This window comes from Brachionichthys hirsutus, chromosome 1, assembly GCF_040956055.1.
Source record: "Brachionichthys hirsutus isolate HB-005 chromosome 1, CSIRO-AGI_Bhir_v1, whole genome shotgun sequence".
NCBI lineage: Eukaryota > Metazoa > Chordata > Actinopteri > Lophiiformes > Brachionichthyidae > Brachionichthys > Brachionichthys hirsutus.
The window spans coordinates 9,964,348-9,975,240 of NC_090897.1; the positions used below are offsets into that span (position 1 = coordinate 9,964,348).

The following is a 10,893-nucleotide window of genomic DNA, read 5'->3' on the forward strand; positions in this document are numbered from 1 at the left end:
GCGGTGCAGGACATGTTCATATGCACAAGCTGTGTGCGGTTGCATTTTTCTGGAGGGAATGTGTGCAGTATAGTTTTCAGCTTTAGTGAATGAAGGGCATCCGCTCCTTGCTGTCGTTGTCTCCCTCAGGTTCCTCCTCCTCCTCCTCCTCCTCTTCTTCTTCTTCTCCTGCTTCACTGGTTTCAGTGCTATCACTGGCCATCTTGGGGTAAAATAAATATTATCCACTTTAGCTGCATAAACAGAGGAAAACATCTATCTATCACATTTTTAGAATAACTACTTAATTTTAGCAGGGTCGTCAGAAAGACGGAGCCATGAGGTAGGGTACATCCTTTACACACAGAGAGATAAATAACAATTCGTACTCACGGCTAAACCTATGAGCAACTTACAGTCACCAATTCACATGGGCTATACATGAATTCTCCATGCTGGAGAACCCCGAATCCACACAGGAGGAACATACAAACTCAACACAAAGGCTAAAAGTCTGGGTTTGAACCTGATCCTCCACCTCCATCCATTGTGTGTCAAGACAGAGCAACCCGTTGTAACACCACCCTCAAGCGGTGCATCGATTATTGAAGCCTGCCGACAACTGTACATTTGTAAAATCAGGGAAACCACAAGAGGGAGATATTTCTTTAATCTTATTTTAGCTTTCAAATCAGCCCACTTCCTGCCATCGTCCTGTGTCCTCTTCCTCCTCTCGGTCACGTACCCTCAGCCAACGATGTCATACAATACTTTGATTTTATTTTATTGTCATCAATATTTATCTCAATTAGCATCCATATATTTCAAATATAACCAAATTAAAATAAATTCAATACTTATGGTCTTTTAAAGACAAAATCAAATTTAGTCCTGTAACTGTATATGTAAATACGTTTTTCTTATAACATATAACGTATTTTGAGGAATTGCACTTAAATTTCAAAGGGTCCAGGTGAAAACTACTAGTCAGGCTATTAATCTGTGAGATGACTGGATGCCCAGCATTATCACGGCAAAAAGAGCACAACACAATAAAATAAACAAGTTACCAGAGGGGTGGAAGCCTTTTCAATATCCAAAATTAGTTTTCCTATGTTGCCTCTGTCATGAATTCTCTGCATGGCTTCTTTTACCTGAATATAAGCAAAATAAATAAAAACACAAAACAATTGTCAATAATTCCATTACTGTGTTTTTATCAAACAACAACATAGAAAATAATGAGACTTATAATATTTATATTTATATACCGGTATAACAATGAGAAGAGGCATCGGGAGATTGCACAAAACAGCGGACCATTCAACACTGGACTGTGAATTCACATGTTTACAATCGCTCTCAGTTTAGGTGTCAGGCATAAAAACATGCTCAAATCATACCTGATAAACATGTATTATTTTTCAAAGGAAGAATAAACAATTTACAAGATGTGCTTCAAAAACAAGCAAAGATAGGTTATTGTCACAGAAAGGTTAAAAAAAATCTAATTAAAGGCACCATTAGTCGACATGCATGATGTGTTAATCAAGCTTCATAAAAACTACCTAGATTTATTTTTTTACCGGGACAGGAAATAGTAAGTAATAATTCAAATATTTAAAAAATCTAAATTTTAAAGTGATATTAAACTGCAACAATAGGTTGCATAAATCCATTCCGTATAAAGCCTGATTTATGGTCGAATGATTTCAAATTTCAGTCACATTTTTGACTTATTTTCCCTGTGGTTAGTGCAGTTTTGCTCAAACCAACAAAAGGCCACAGCTATGCAGTAATGCAGTTACGTTCCACCATTATATATACAGTGTATATATATATATAAAAAATATATCTCATAAATTAATTTTTTTCTAGCTTCTTTTCCCATCTAGATGGCTGTCGGATAATAAAAATAAAATGTGACTTTGCTGAGGCCAACTCAACTGAATGTTAAGTTTAATATGTTACTGCATCAAGGAACAATCCTAACAGGTCAGAGCTTTGCACAATGAAACATCAACTAATTAAAAACTGCCAGATTCAGGTGTGTCAGAGAGGATTCACACATTACCAACCATCTGCAGAATGCCTGGTTTTTGTTTCCTCATTACAGAAAACACAAAGTCACAACTTAACGTGTCTCTTCTCTGGGAGCCAGTGAGTCACAAGAAATGAAAAAAAGAGTTATTATGGGAAGTGCAATTCAACTATACTTCCAGATCACAAACCAACTACAAAGTGCAAGTGACCAGTCTCTACGCATTATTCTGTTTCAAACATGCACAGTCTCCAAAGTGGGTTTGCTATTGTTATCAGGAAAACCAACACCTCCCGAATGCCCCTCCAAAGCAACCACTGAGGCCCTGACCACCACCACAACCTGCCCTCCCACGTAATGAGATTCTTCACGGGCAGTGGCTGCAGAGAATGGCTGGCGCAATCTGCCAGCGTTTAATGACAACATTACGTGGGGAGTTTCCCATGAGAAACGTTCATCTGCAGACGGCAGTCTCTTCAGCGACACAGCATTCTCTGTCTGGATGCAGATACAGAGGGGTATACCCACAATGCACAGCGTGAAGCTGAATCATTTTAGTGTTTTCTTGTCAGCACTGCTTTGCCTGAACTCATACATTTTTGGGAGTGAAATATATTTTAGACATCTTGCTTTTAATTTGTAGACTGGCAATGACAACAAGTGGGTATCATTGTAATTGTCCTCTACAGTTGGTTCATAAAGGTTCTGGAGTATGTATCATGTGCAGTGATAAACAATAGACTTGTTTCCTCATGTGCAATTGCAGGAGAAAAATTCAACTAATAACCCCCCCCCCCCCGGCTCTTACCTCTTCCAGTGCCCACAGGGAGTCCACGACTGGCTTGATTTTCTTGTTTTCATAGAGACACAAGAGTTTGTCCATCACTGCCTGAACAAGACTACATTTCCCATGCTTGAAGAGGAGGTTGAGAAGAGAGAACCCTGCTATCACTTTGTTTTCCTCGTATAGTTTAACAGGATTGACCTTCTCCACCTGCCACCACTGGAGAAGAAGAAGAAAGAAGACAATCGTGTTCATGCTGAATGACTCATGGGTGCGTTTCATTTGCCATGAAATGTTCACTGGATGGTAAAGAATAACATTTTCCTCAGATGCTGATGGCAGACTGCACCTCTGACTCACGGATTTTGCAAAGCTGAAGAAGCTCTTTGTCTCCCCAGTTACCGTGTTTGACGCGCCTGAAAAAACAAAAATAAGGGAAAGGCTGTACGCTGGTCCAGATAATAACCAGCCACGTTAGCATGAAGGCTGAGGTGAATGAGAGCCTGTTGGCACCTTTAAACCTCAGATCTGTGCATGCATGCCTGCTACATATTCAGTGGAACTAAAATGAATGAATGCATCTCCCTCTAATGCTGTCATTTAATGCATGAGGATCAGCAGGGCCTGAAGTGATTTAACAGAGGTCAGATAAGAGTGGAGGGGCGCACGTCTCATGTGCTGGCAATAGAATGCATTTTTATTTAAGACTTATATCTTAACTCGTCTTTAAAGGCATAGTTTGACATTGTGGGAAATATATTTACTTTCTTGCCCAGAGGAAGAAGACAAGCTTGATTTCATTCTCATTTCCATTTGATTAAAATTAGGATACATAAAAAGACAAGTTTAGCAGGGATCGGAAACAAGAGGAAACAGCTATATGATTCCTAGTTAATGTCTTCTCCTTTAGCTCTGGTCAAGACAGCAAACAGTATAAACATATTTCCCCAAAAGGCCAAACTAGTCCTTTAACTACTGACATTAACTGAAAGCTGAAAACAAACAGACTAATATTTGGCAAGTAAGATATGGAAAGCTGACATTTATTTCGGGTCTAATCAAAGCAGTAAATACGGTTCCCACCATAGAGGATGTATGTTCCCAGTGGTTTCAGCAGAGCCAGGCCTTTCCCGGTGTTCTCCCCACACAGACAGTCCAAAACAATGTCCACTCCCTCTGGAGAAATCCTGAAACATCCGGAGCGAAGTAAATGTGAAGTCAGCAGGTTTCAAACAACAATAATACACACACAACGGTATAGGCATCAGAAGATGAATTGATCTGGATTTATCATTTTCATTCAATTAATCATTTAGATCATCAGACACAAAGTAATGAAATATATGTAAAAAATAATATTAATTCATGTCCCAGAGCTCTTCAAAATACAAATATATTTCATTAGCAATGAAATTAAATTCCAAGCAGATTCGTTTCTGCCATCAAGTTGATTCACATGAATGTCAAAAATACTTTGCTGATAAAAGTTGATAAAAAAAAAAGTTTCCTTCTTTTCTTTGCATTATACAGCAAAGTAAATACAGTATATCTGCCCTGTGGGCAGTTACTCAGGAAAAACAAAACATTTGATAATGACATCAACATGGGTTTTTGGAATTTGAAATTACGATTTTAATTAATCCTGGAAAGATTCAGAAGATTAAGCAACAATGAAAATGAGTTGCCGCCCTGAAAAAGCTGCAGACTCCTTTTCTGTCTAGTCATTAATCGGTTAAAGGCGGGGCGGTTCTGATTCTGATTATGAAGAGAGTGAAATGATTTGCTTCATTTCCAGGTCATCACACACAGAGATGTTTTGGGATGATGACTCACCGCATCTTCACAGGAGGAACTTATTCAGCTCCGCTCATTCTCTTCGAACGCAGTGTAATAACCCCAAACATATACAGCATACATGAGTTGATATATTCTGTCCAGCTCTGCAGCAGCTTTGGGTTTTGTCTCATCACAGATTACAAGCATTGATTCTCTGGGGCGTTACAACGAGGAGAAGCTGCAGCACAAACTCTGAAGAAAAACTCCTTGATGTTTAAAATTCCCACAGTACTCCTCATCGTCCTTTATATCATGTGACATGCTAAACGGTTGTCTTGCACACAGAACATGACAAAAAAAAGGGAAATCATTAAAGGCAAATATATGAAAGAATGAACGGCATGTTATTATCAAGGGGGTCATAATTCCCCACGTCCTGCCTTCTTGTCCCGGGACACCTGCTTGGCTGAACTGCTTGGTGGGTCTTGTGATTCTCATGGTTTTTTGTGCCTTTTGTTTAAAAAAAAAGACTAATTTAGCTGTACTTTACTTTTGATCCTGAGAGGAATGTGTGGGCCAAAGAGATGAAAGGCAAATTAATCCAGAACCACTGGAGATATATAAGCAGACAGCCCGGAATACCTAGTGCTCACCAAAAATATGTGAATATCCATTTTTATAAGGTGAGAGTCATGCAAGTGTGTTTCAAATATTTGTGGTGTTTATGCATCCTGTTTCTATGACTCAGCAGCAAATATATAAAAAAATTAATCACTAAAGCAGAGTCAATCAGTAATGAACTTCCCAGGGAATTAATGGAAATCACTTAAACTACACATTATTGCAACAATTATGCATCGTTCCCCGTCAAATCTCAGGCGACGTTTCAATGTGTTTCTCCACAGTGTGACCTCACTGAAAACATGCTGTGTCACTGTTAGGAATGGAATGTGCATGGAAATAATGCTCGGCTCAAATCGGCCCAGTTGTTCCACATTTCCAGTGGAGACCTCAATTCCATACAGTGTGTTGCTGCTCTCTGTGATGAGCTGTATGTTGCCATGGGGACCACCGTCATGCACGGCCAAAAAAAAGGCAACGGGTAACATCAGCATCCTTGCACAGTTCTCTTTGACCGGTTGAGGTCCGCGTCACCACATGAGTTCACAGGAACAATGTGCTACAGTGACCACGCCCAACGACGTGCTGGCGTTCTATAGCATTCACTGTACGAATGCATCTCCAGGAGAAACTCCAAATCAAACGATAATAATACAAACCGTCGATGCTTACTTTTTGACTTCCTGCATGTAATCAATGTGTCTGTCAAAGAGGTGAGTCACAGAGTCTCTAATGGCTGCGTGTTTGAAACACGAGGCGATCCCAAACACCGTGACATTGGGAACGGTGGAGCACAGCTGAGCCACAGCTTGACCCTGAAAATGACACAGCAGTTGAAACACTTTCTCAGGGCCTGAAAACAACACAAATGCAAAAGCTAAACATCATTTTTTATTTGCAAAATGCTTCTCTAAATGATGTCATTTAAAACATTGTCTTTATTTCCCATTTGAACTGTGACATAAACAACAGCAATAAGGCAATAGACCTCCTTTTATCGGTATGAAGTCATCAGCTGTGATGACACTTAGAAAATGCTGTTGTGTAACCGTCAGATATATGGAATGCACTTACGACACCACCTCCTGCAGAGTGAACCAACACTGACATTCCCTCTCGTAGATTGGCAACCTCGAAGAGCATCAAGTAAGCAGCCACAAAATTCAGGCAGAAAGCAGCAGCTTCTGCAAAAGTCATCTCATCTGGCATCTTGTAGACAAACTCCGCCGGCGTGCAAACAACTTCAGCCCAGGCATTGTAATTCACAAAAGCCATGACTCTGTCTCCTATCTGAAAGAAATGTGTGTGAGTATAGCTAGAAAAAAGCAGACGCTCCTGCTAAAACAAGCATTAAGTTCCCCCTTTTTTGGGGGGGGGGGGGGACTTCTTTAATTGCACTTACCTCAAACCCTGTCGTGTTTTTTCCCGATGACTCAACTATTCCAGAGCATTCAAACCCAGGGACAAGAGGAGCTTTGGGAAGATTATCGATTGTGCCCTGACGCACCATCAAATCCAAGAAATTCAAACCACTGCAAAAAAAAAAGAGCAAAGAAGGTGCTTAATGACAAATATATTAAAGGAAATAACGTTTCTGAGCCGGCATCTATTAAAAATGATGTAAAAAGATTTGGGAATCGCCCTGCAATAAATGCTTTATTATCCTTTTGATGAGTCAGTGGCTATTCCACCGTGAATACAAGATCAGCCATTCTAAATAAACCTGCATATTTTATTTCATTTTGAGTTTGTGAACAGCACTGGTGCAGACGAATCTGCCTGCTGATCAATCACGCACGGAAATCCAACCGTTATTCCATAATAAGTACACTTGATTTGGCTGGTTGTGAATGGAATCCGGCCAGCCAGCCGCCTGAGGAGGAGACCTGTGGCTCCATCACCGGGAGCGCTTCTGTCGAAACGCGTTGCCCCAATGAGTGAACATCCAAAATGTTTCATATTTACCATGCTTTGACGCGGATCTTCACTTCACCGTCCTGCAGCTCCGGGATTACCTTTTTGATCACTCTCAGTTTGTTAAGACCCCCAAAACCCGAGAGCATCACGGCTCGCATGTCTTTGCCGTCGCCCGACGATCCCACGCGTTTGTCTAACATCATGCGCTCAGTTTCCTCTGCCATGCCCGCTCCTCCCTTGTCCACCTCGGAGACGTGGTGCTGTCCTGTGGCTCTCCGCTCCCACTCGGGGCTCAGAGTCATGTGGCGCGCAGCCGTTGCGCAGCCGCTGCGCAGCGCAGGTGTCGTACGGAGGGACATCCACCCTGAAACCTCACCGCCCTTCACCGAGACGTGGTTGTCGACGGGGCAGGATCAGGATGCCCACTTTCGGAGCTCCATTTCCCAGCAGGGATGCGGAGGTAACCGAGAAAACTCAAGGAGGTGGGAGTATGTTTGTGCGTAAATAAACGTCACTGCAGCGCTGTGATGGACAGAAAGGATCTGTGCGCCAGACCTTCAACTTTTCACTCATGCGCCAGGTTTAACCCCCACCCATCCGTGAGTTTCCGGTCTACATTCACCAGAGGGCTCTCCACAAATGTGCGCAGTGTTGCACCACCTACTCATCTATAAGACTGTTGAAAAAAGGCAGAAGACAAAGGGCCAAGGACATTGAGATGTGGACAGAGGAGTCCCTGCTCTCCCTGCAGAAGTGTTTTTATTGTCTACAGATTGGGACGCTTTCACCCAGTCCCGTGGGGATGAGACCACCTCCTGTGTTGTGTTCTGCAAAGACTAGACAAAAAAAATATCAGAACGTGTCCGAATAAAAAGAAACTGGCTTTGAAGAGAGGGGCTGTCTCTGACCTTCGGTCAGCTACCAGAGAATTAAATGGCTTTAATTTTGTGGCATGTCTGTGATCGGATTTTTGTTTTAAACAAATCTAAAAAGAATGAACATCATCCAAGACGGGCAATTCCATCGTTTTTAACAGGAGTTATGTATCAACACTTATTCAGCCGAGCACTGAGATATAGTTTTGCGTATAGTCTTCAGTCTGAAAAAGGTTCTTTGGGATTCGGATTACACGGCCTGCCGCCTGACGATCGAGGACAAAATGAAATCAGCAAAAATGCCATGACAGATGAAAGAGAATGACACACCTCTGGACCAGCCAGTGATTTCAAAGTGGTTGTATTCACATCATCTTTAAGTGCTTATTAATGCATCAGAATCATCATCCTCTACCCTGAAAAGGCCTCAAACAGTGATAAAACCTAAACTAGATAATGCTCCTTTGCATTTCTGCCACTGGTAACAGAATAAATCTACAACACAATAATCGCCTTCACACAGTTCACTCATAATAGGAAAGAAATGCTGTTGGTCAACGGTGGCGGGCCTTTATTGTCGTTTTGGAACGTCTGTGAATATTCGCAGTCCGTGCATTCCTGGAATTTCCTCCTTGAGTGCCTGTGGAGGACAAAACACAAGAAAGTGTTGAGTGAAATAAAATGTAACTAATAGAGGTTAAACATTTAAAAGGGCTTCATAAACATGGCATCCAGTCAGGGGGACAACAAACAATCTTGGCAGATAAAGACCATAACCAAATGTATCGTTGCACATTTCAGTGCAATGAAAATCAAAGTAAAAAAAAAACCCCAATATTGCTTTGAACTACTCCTGAGGCGTATTCTGACATGCCACAGGAAATATGCTCAGAGCTGAGTTAGCATGCATTACCTGATTGACTAACTGGTGTTGCTGAATTGTCCTTTTCCCTTTGAACTCGTCGGACTCTATATGCACCTCATACATGGCCCCACAACCACCTGAGGGCAGGACAGCATCACAGAAACATCAGGTTTCATTCATGCACATGTGCTAAATGATTAGCATGACTATACTTTAGAAGCATTTAATATAGAAAACAATAGAATTAAGTAAATAAAAATATTTATTTTTGAAGAAATTGCCAGAGCCAGAAATACAGAACATTTCATTCAGTGTTTATCTCATAGCTTCAAAAACAAGAGGCAAATCATCAATAACCCCCCCCCCCCCAGTCAGTCTGCGTTTACCTGATATGTCCACGACTTTAAGTGACGAGGCTAACGGAAACTTCTCCTTGAGCACCGTTGCGATGCGGAGCTCTCCGTCTGTCTGTGTGGACATATGTCTCTGAAGACGTCCAGAAACGACAACCTACGGAGACAGAAACGAGGACAAATGAGCTGTTACCGCGACAGACCGACCGCTTGAGCTGCAGCGAAAGGACCGATAAAGAGACTTTACTTGATTACTGCGAAGAACCCGGAGAGCGCGGAACATGGTTCCGGTCCAGTTCTGTCTAATAGCCAGCATTGTCAGCCTGCAGTGTCCGTTTAATCACAGGATGCTGTTTAAATTCACAATAAAGTCATGTCCTCCTCTGATATCTTCGTCTCACGAATATGACGTCACACATACGGGGATTTATGGCGTCTTCTCTCCGCACAGAACAGAGAGCGCAGTAAACAAGTAGTGTAACACGTTTTATAAATATAAATGACAACTATATGTGAAGTATCCAGTAAATAAATAAACGCTGGATTGATACAGGGAGAGTTTTTTGTTTACTTAAATGTTATCAGGTCCATAATTCCGAGCCATAAAAATAAAATAAATAACCCATTGATAATAAAAACATGACCTGTCCTCTATCGCCACCATCAGGACAAACGTTACAATTTGTTAATTATTACAATGAATTTATGTTGAGAAGAAAAAAAAAATCAACATTTTTTATGTAGAAGTCTTAAAGTCCACTAATAGATTCTGGTTTAAAGGAGTCAATTTTAGTCGCTGACTTTATAAACTGGCGTGGAACCTTTAAACATTTACCAAATAACTGAACACGCTGATGAAGATGGGACTCCCTCATGACCTACAAAGCCTGCCTTCTGGCGCAGATGTTCCATTTAAGATCTGAAGATGGAGACACACACTGGTCTGGAAGAGAGGAAGATCCATCTTTATGATTGAAGCAGGAAGTAAAAACATTACAATTATTCTTTTGACAATTTTCGAATTTAACTCTTTCACAACAGAGCATTTTTATTTGAGAGAAAGAGAGAGAGAGAGACAGAGAGAGAGAGAGAAATAGTAGAATTGAAGAAAAGCACAAAATATAATGCAGTCCAAGGAACTCGCTAGATCCAGTCAAACATTGTAAGGATAAATGCTAACCTTTGATTAAAACAAAACAAAACAATAAAACAAAACAGTTTTGTAACCTGTTTCTTACACCATTCAACATGAAGTCTATATGGTTGCACACTTGATTGGTGACAAGGAATCATGTCTGAAATTATTACGTGAAGTATAGTAGAAGCTAAACTATGAAAAATATTTCACCTGCTATGATTTGTATTTATTTGAAAAACTTGTCACGGTTATTCTATTCTGAATATGCAACATTTAGCTCCAGGCTGGCGTCAAGTTGGTTAAATAAATTGTGCCTTTATATGCAATGTATTTAACTTGTCCAGGCTCTGAGCCAATAAATCTTTTTAAAAGCAGACATTTACAATTCACCAAGTATGATAGGCACAGGTGCTACCGATAGCAACAACAATGGTCCTGTTCTATCGTGTGTCCCTGTATCTTGCCCTGACAGCGTGACAGTGAGCCAGTATTTACAATACCAGGACCATTAAACTGCAGCAACTCCGTGAAATTTACAGCTAAA

General features: G+C 40.9%; 2 protein-coding genes across 2 annotated transcripts; both read right to left on the reverse strand.

Moving 5' to 3' along the window:
• Positions 1-82: 82 nt before the first annotated feature.
• vat1l (vesicle amine transport 1-like) lies at positions 83-7,357 on the reverse strand. The gene is made up of 9 exons (XM_068741853.1): positions 7,167-7,357; positions 6,604-6,733; positions 6,276-6,491; positions 5,874-6,016; positions 3,888-3,991; positions 3,165-3,220; positions 2,829-3,023; positions 1,050-1,133; positions 83-202 (listed from the first exon to the last, which is right to left on the reverse strand). The coding sequence occupies exons 1-9, from the start codon at positions 7,340-7,342 to the stop codon at positions 83-85; spliced, it is 1,224 nt and encodes a 407-aa protein (XP_068597954.1). The 5' UTR covers positions 7,343-7,357.
• Positions 7,358-8,343: 986 nt separating this feature from the next.
• On the reverse strand, positions 8,344-9,616 carry bola3 (bolA family member 3). Its single transcript, XM_068741836.1, has 4 exons — positions 9,459-9,616; positions 9,245-9,368; positions 8,907-8,995; positions 8,344-8,633 (listed from the first exon to the last, which is right to left on the reverse strand). Exons 1-4 carry the CDS (start codon positions 9,525-9,527, stop codon positions 8,565-8,567), a joined length of 351 nt encoding a protein of 116 aa, XP_068597937.1. The 5' UTR covers positions 9,528-9,616; the 3' UTR covers positions 8,344-8,564.
• Between the last annotated feature and the right edge of the window lie 1,277 nt (positions 9,617-10,893).

Coding starts and splice junctions, on each gene's coding strand:
- vat1l (XM_068741853.1), bottom strand. CDS start 7,342: ATGGCAGAGGAAACTGAGCGCATGATGTTAGACAAACGCGTGGGATCG. Junction 6,017..6,275: donor ACTCTGCAGGAGGTGGTGTC/GTAAGTGCATTC, acceptor TGTCATTTTCAG/GGTCAAGCTGTGGCTCAGCT. Junction 3,992..5,873: donor TACATGCAGGAAGTCAAAAA/GTAAGCATCGAC, acceptor CGGATGTTTCAG/GATTTCTCCAGAGGGAGTGG.
- bola3 (XM_068741836.1), bottom strand. CDS start 9,527: ATGCTGGCTATTAGACAGAACTGGACCGGAACCATGTTCCGCGCTCTC. Junction 9,369..9,458: donor GGGTTCTTCGCAGTAATCAA/GTAAAGTCTCTT, acceptor CTGTCTCCGTAG/GTTGTCGTTTCTGGACGTCT. Junction 8,996..9,244: donor TAAAGTCGTGGACATATCAG/GTAAACGCAGAC, acceptor TCCTGCCCTCAG/GTGGTTGTGGGGCCATGTAT.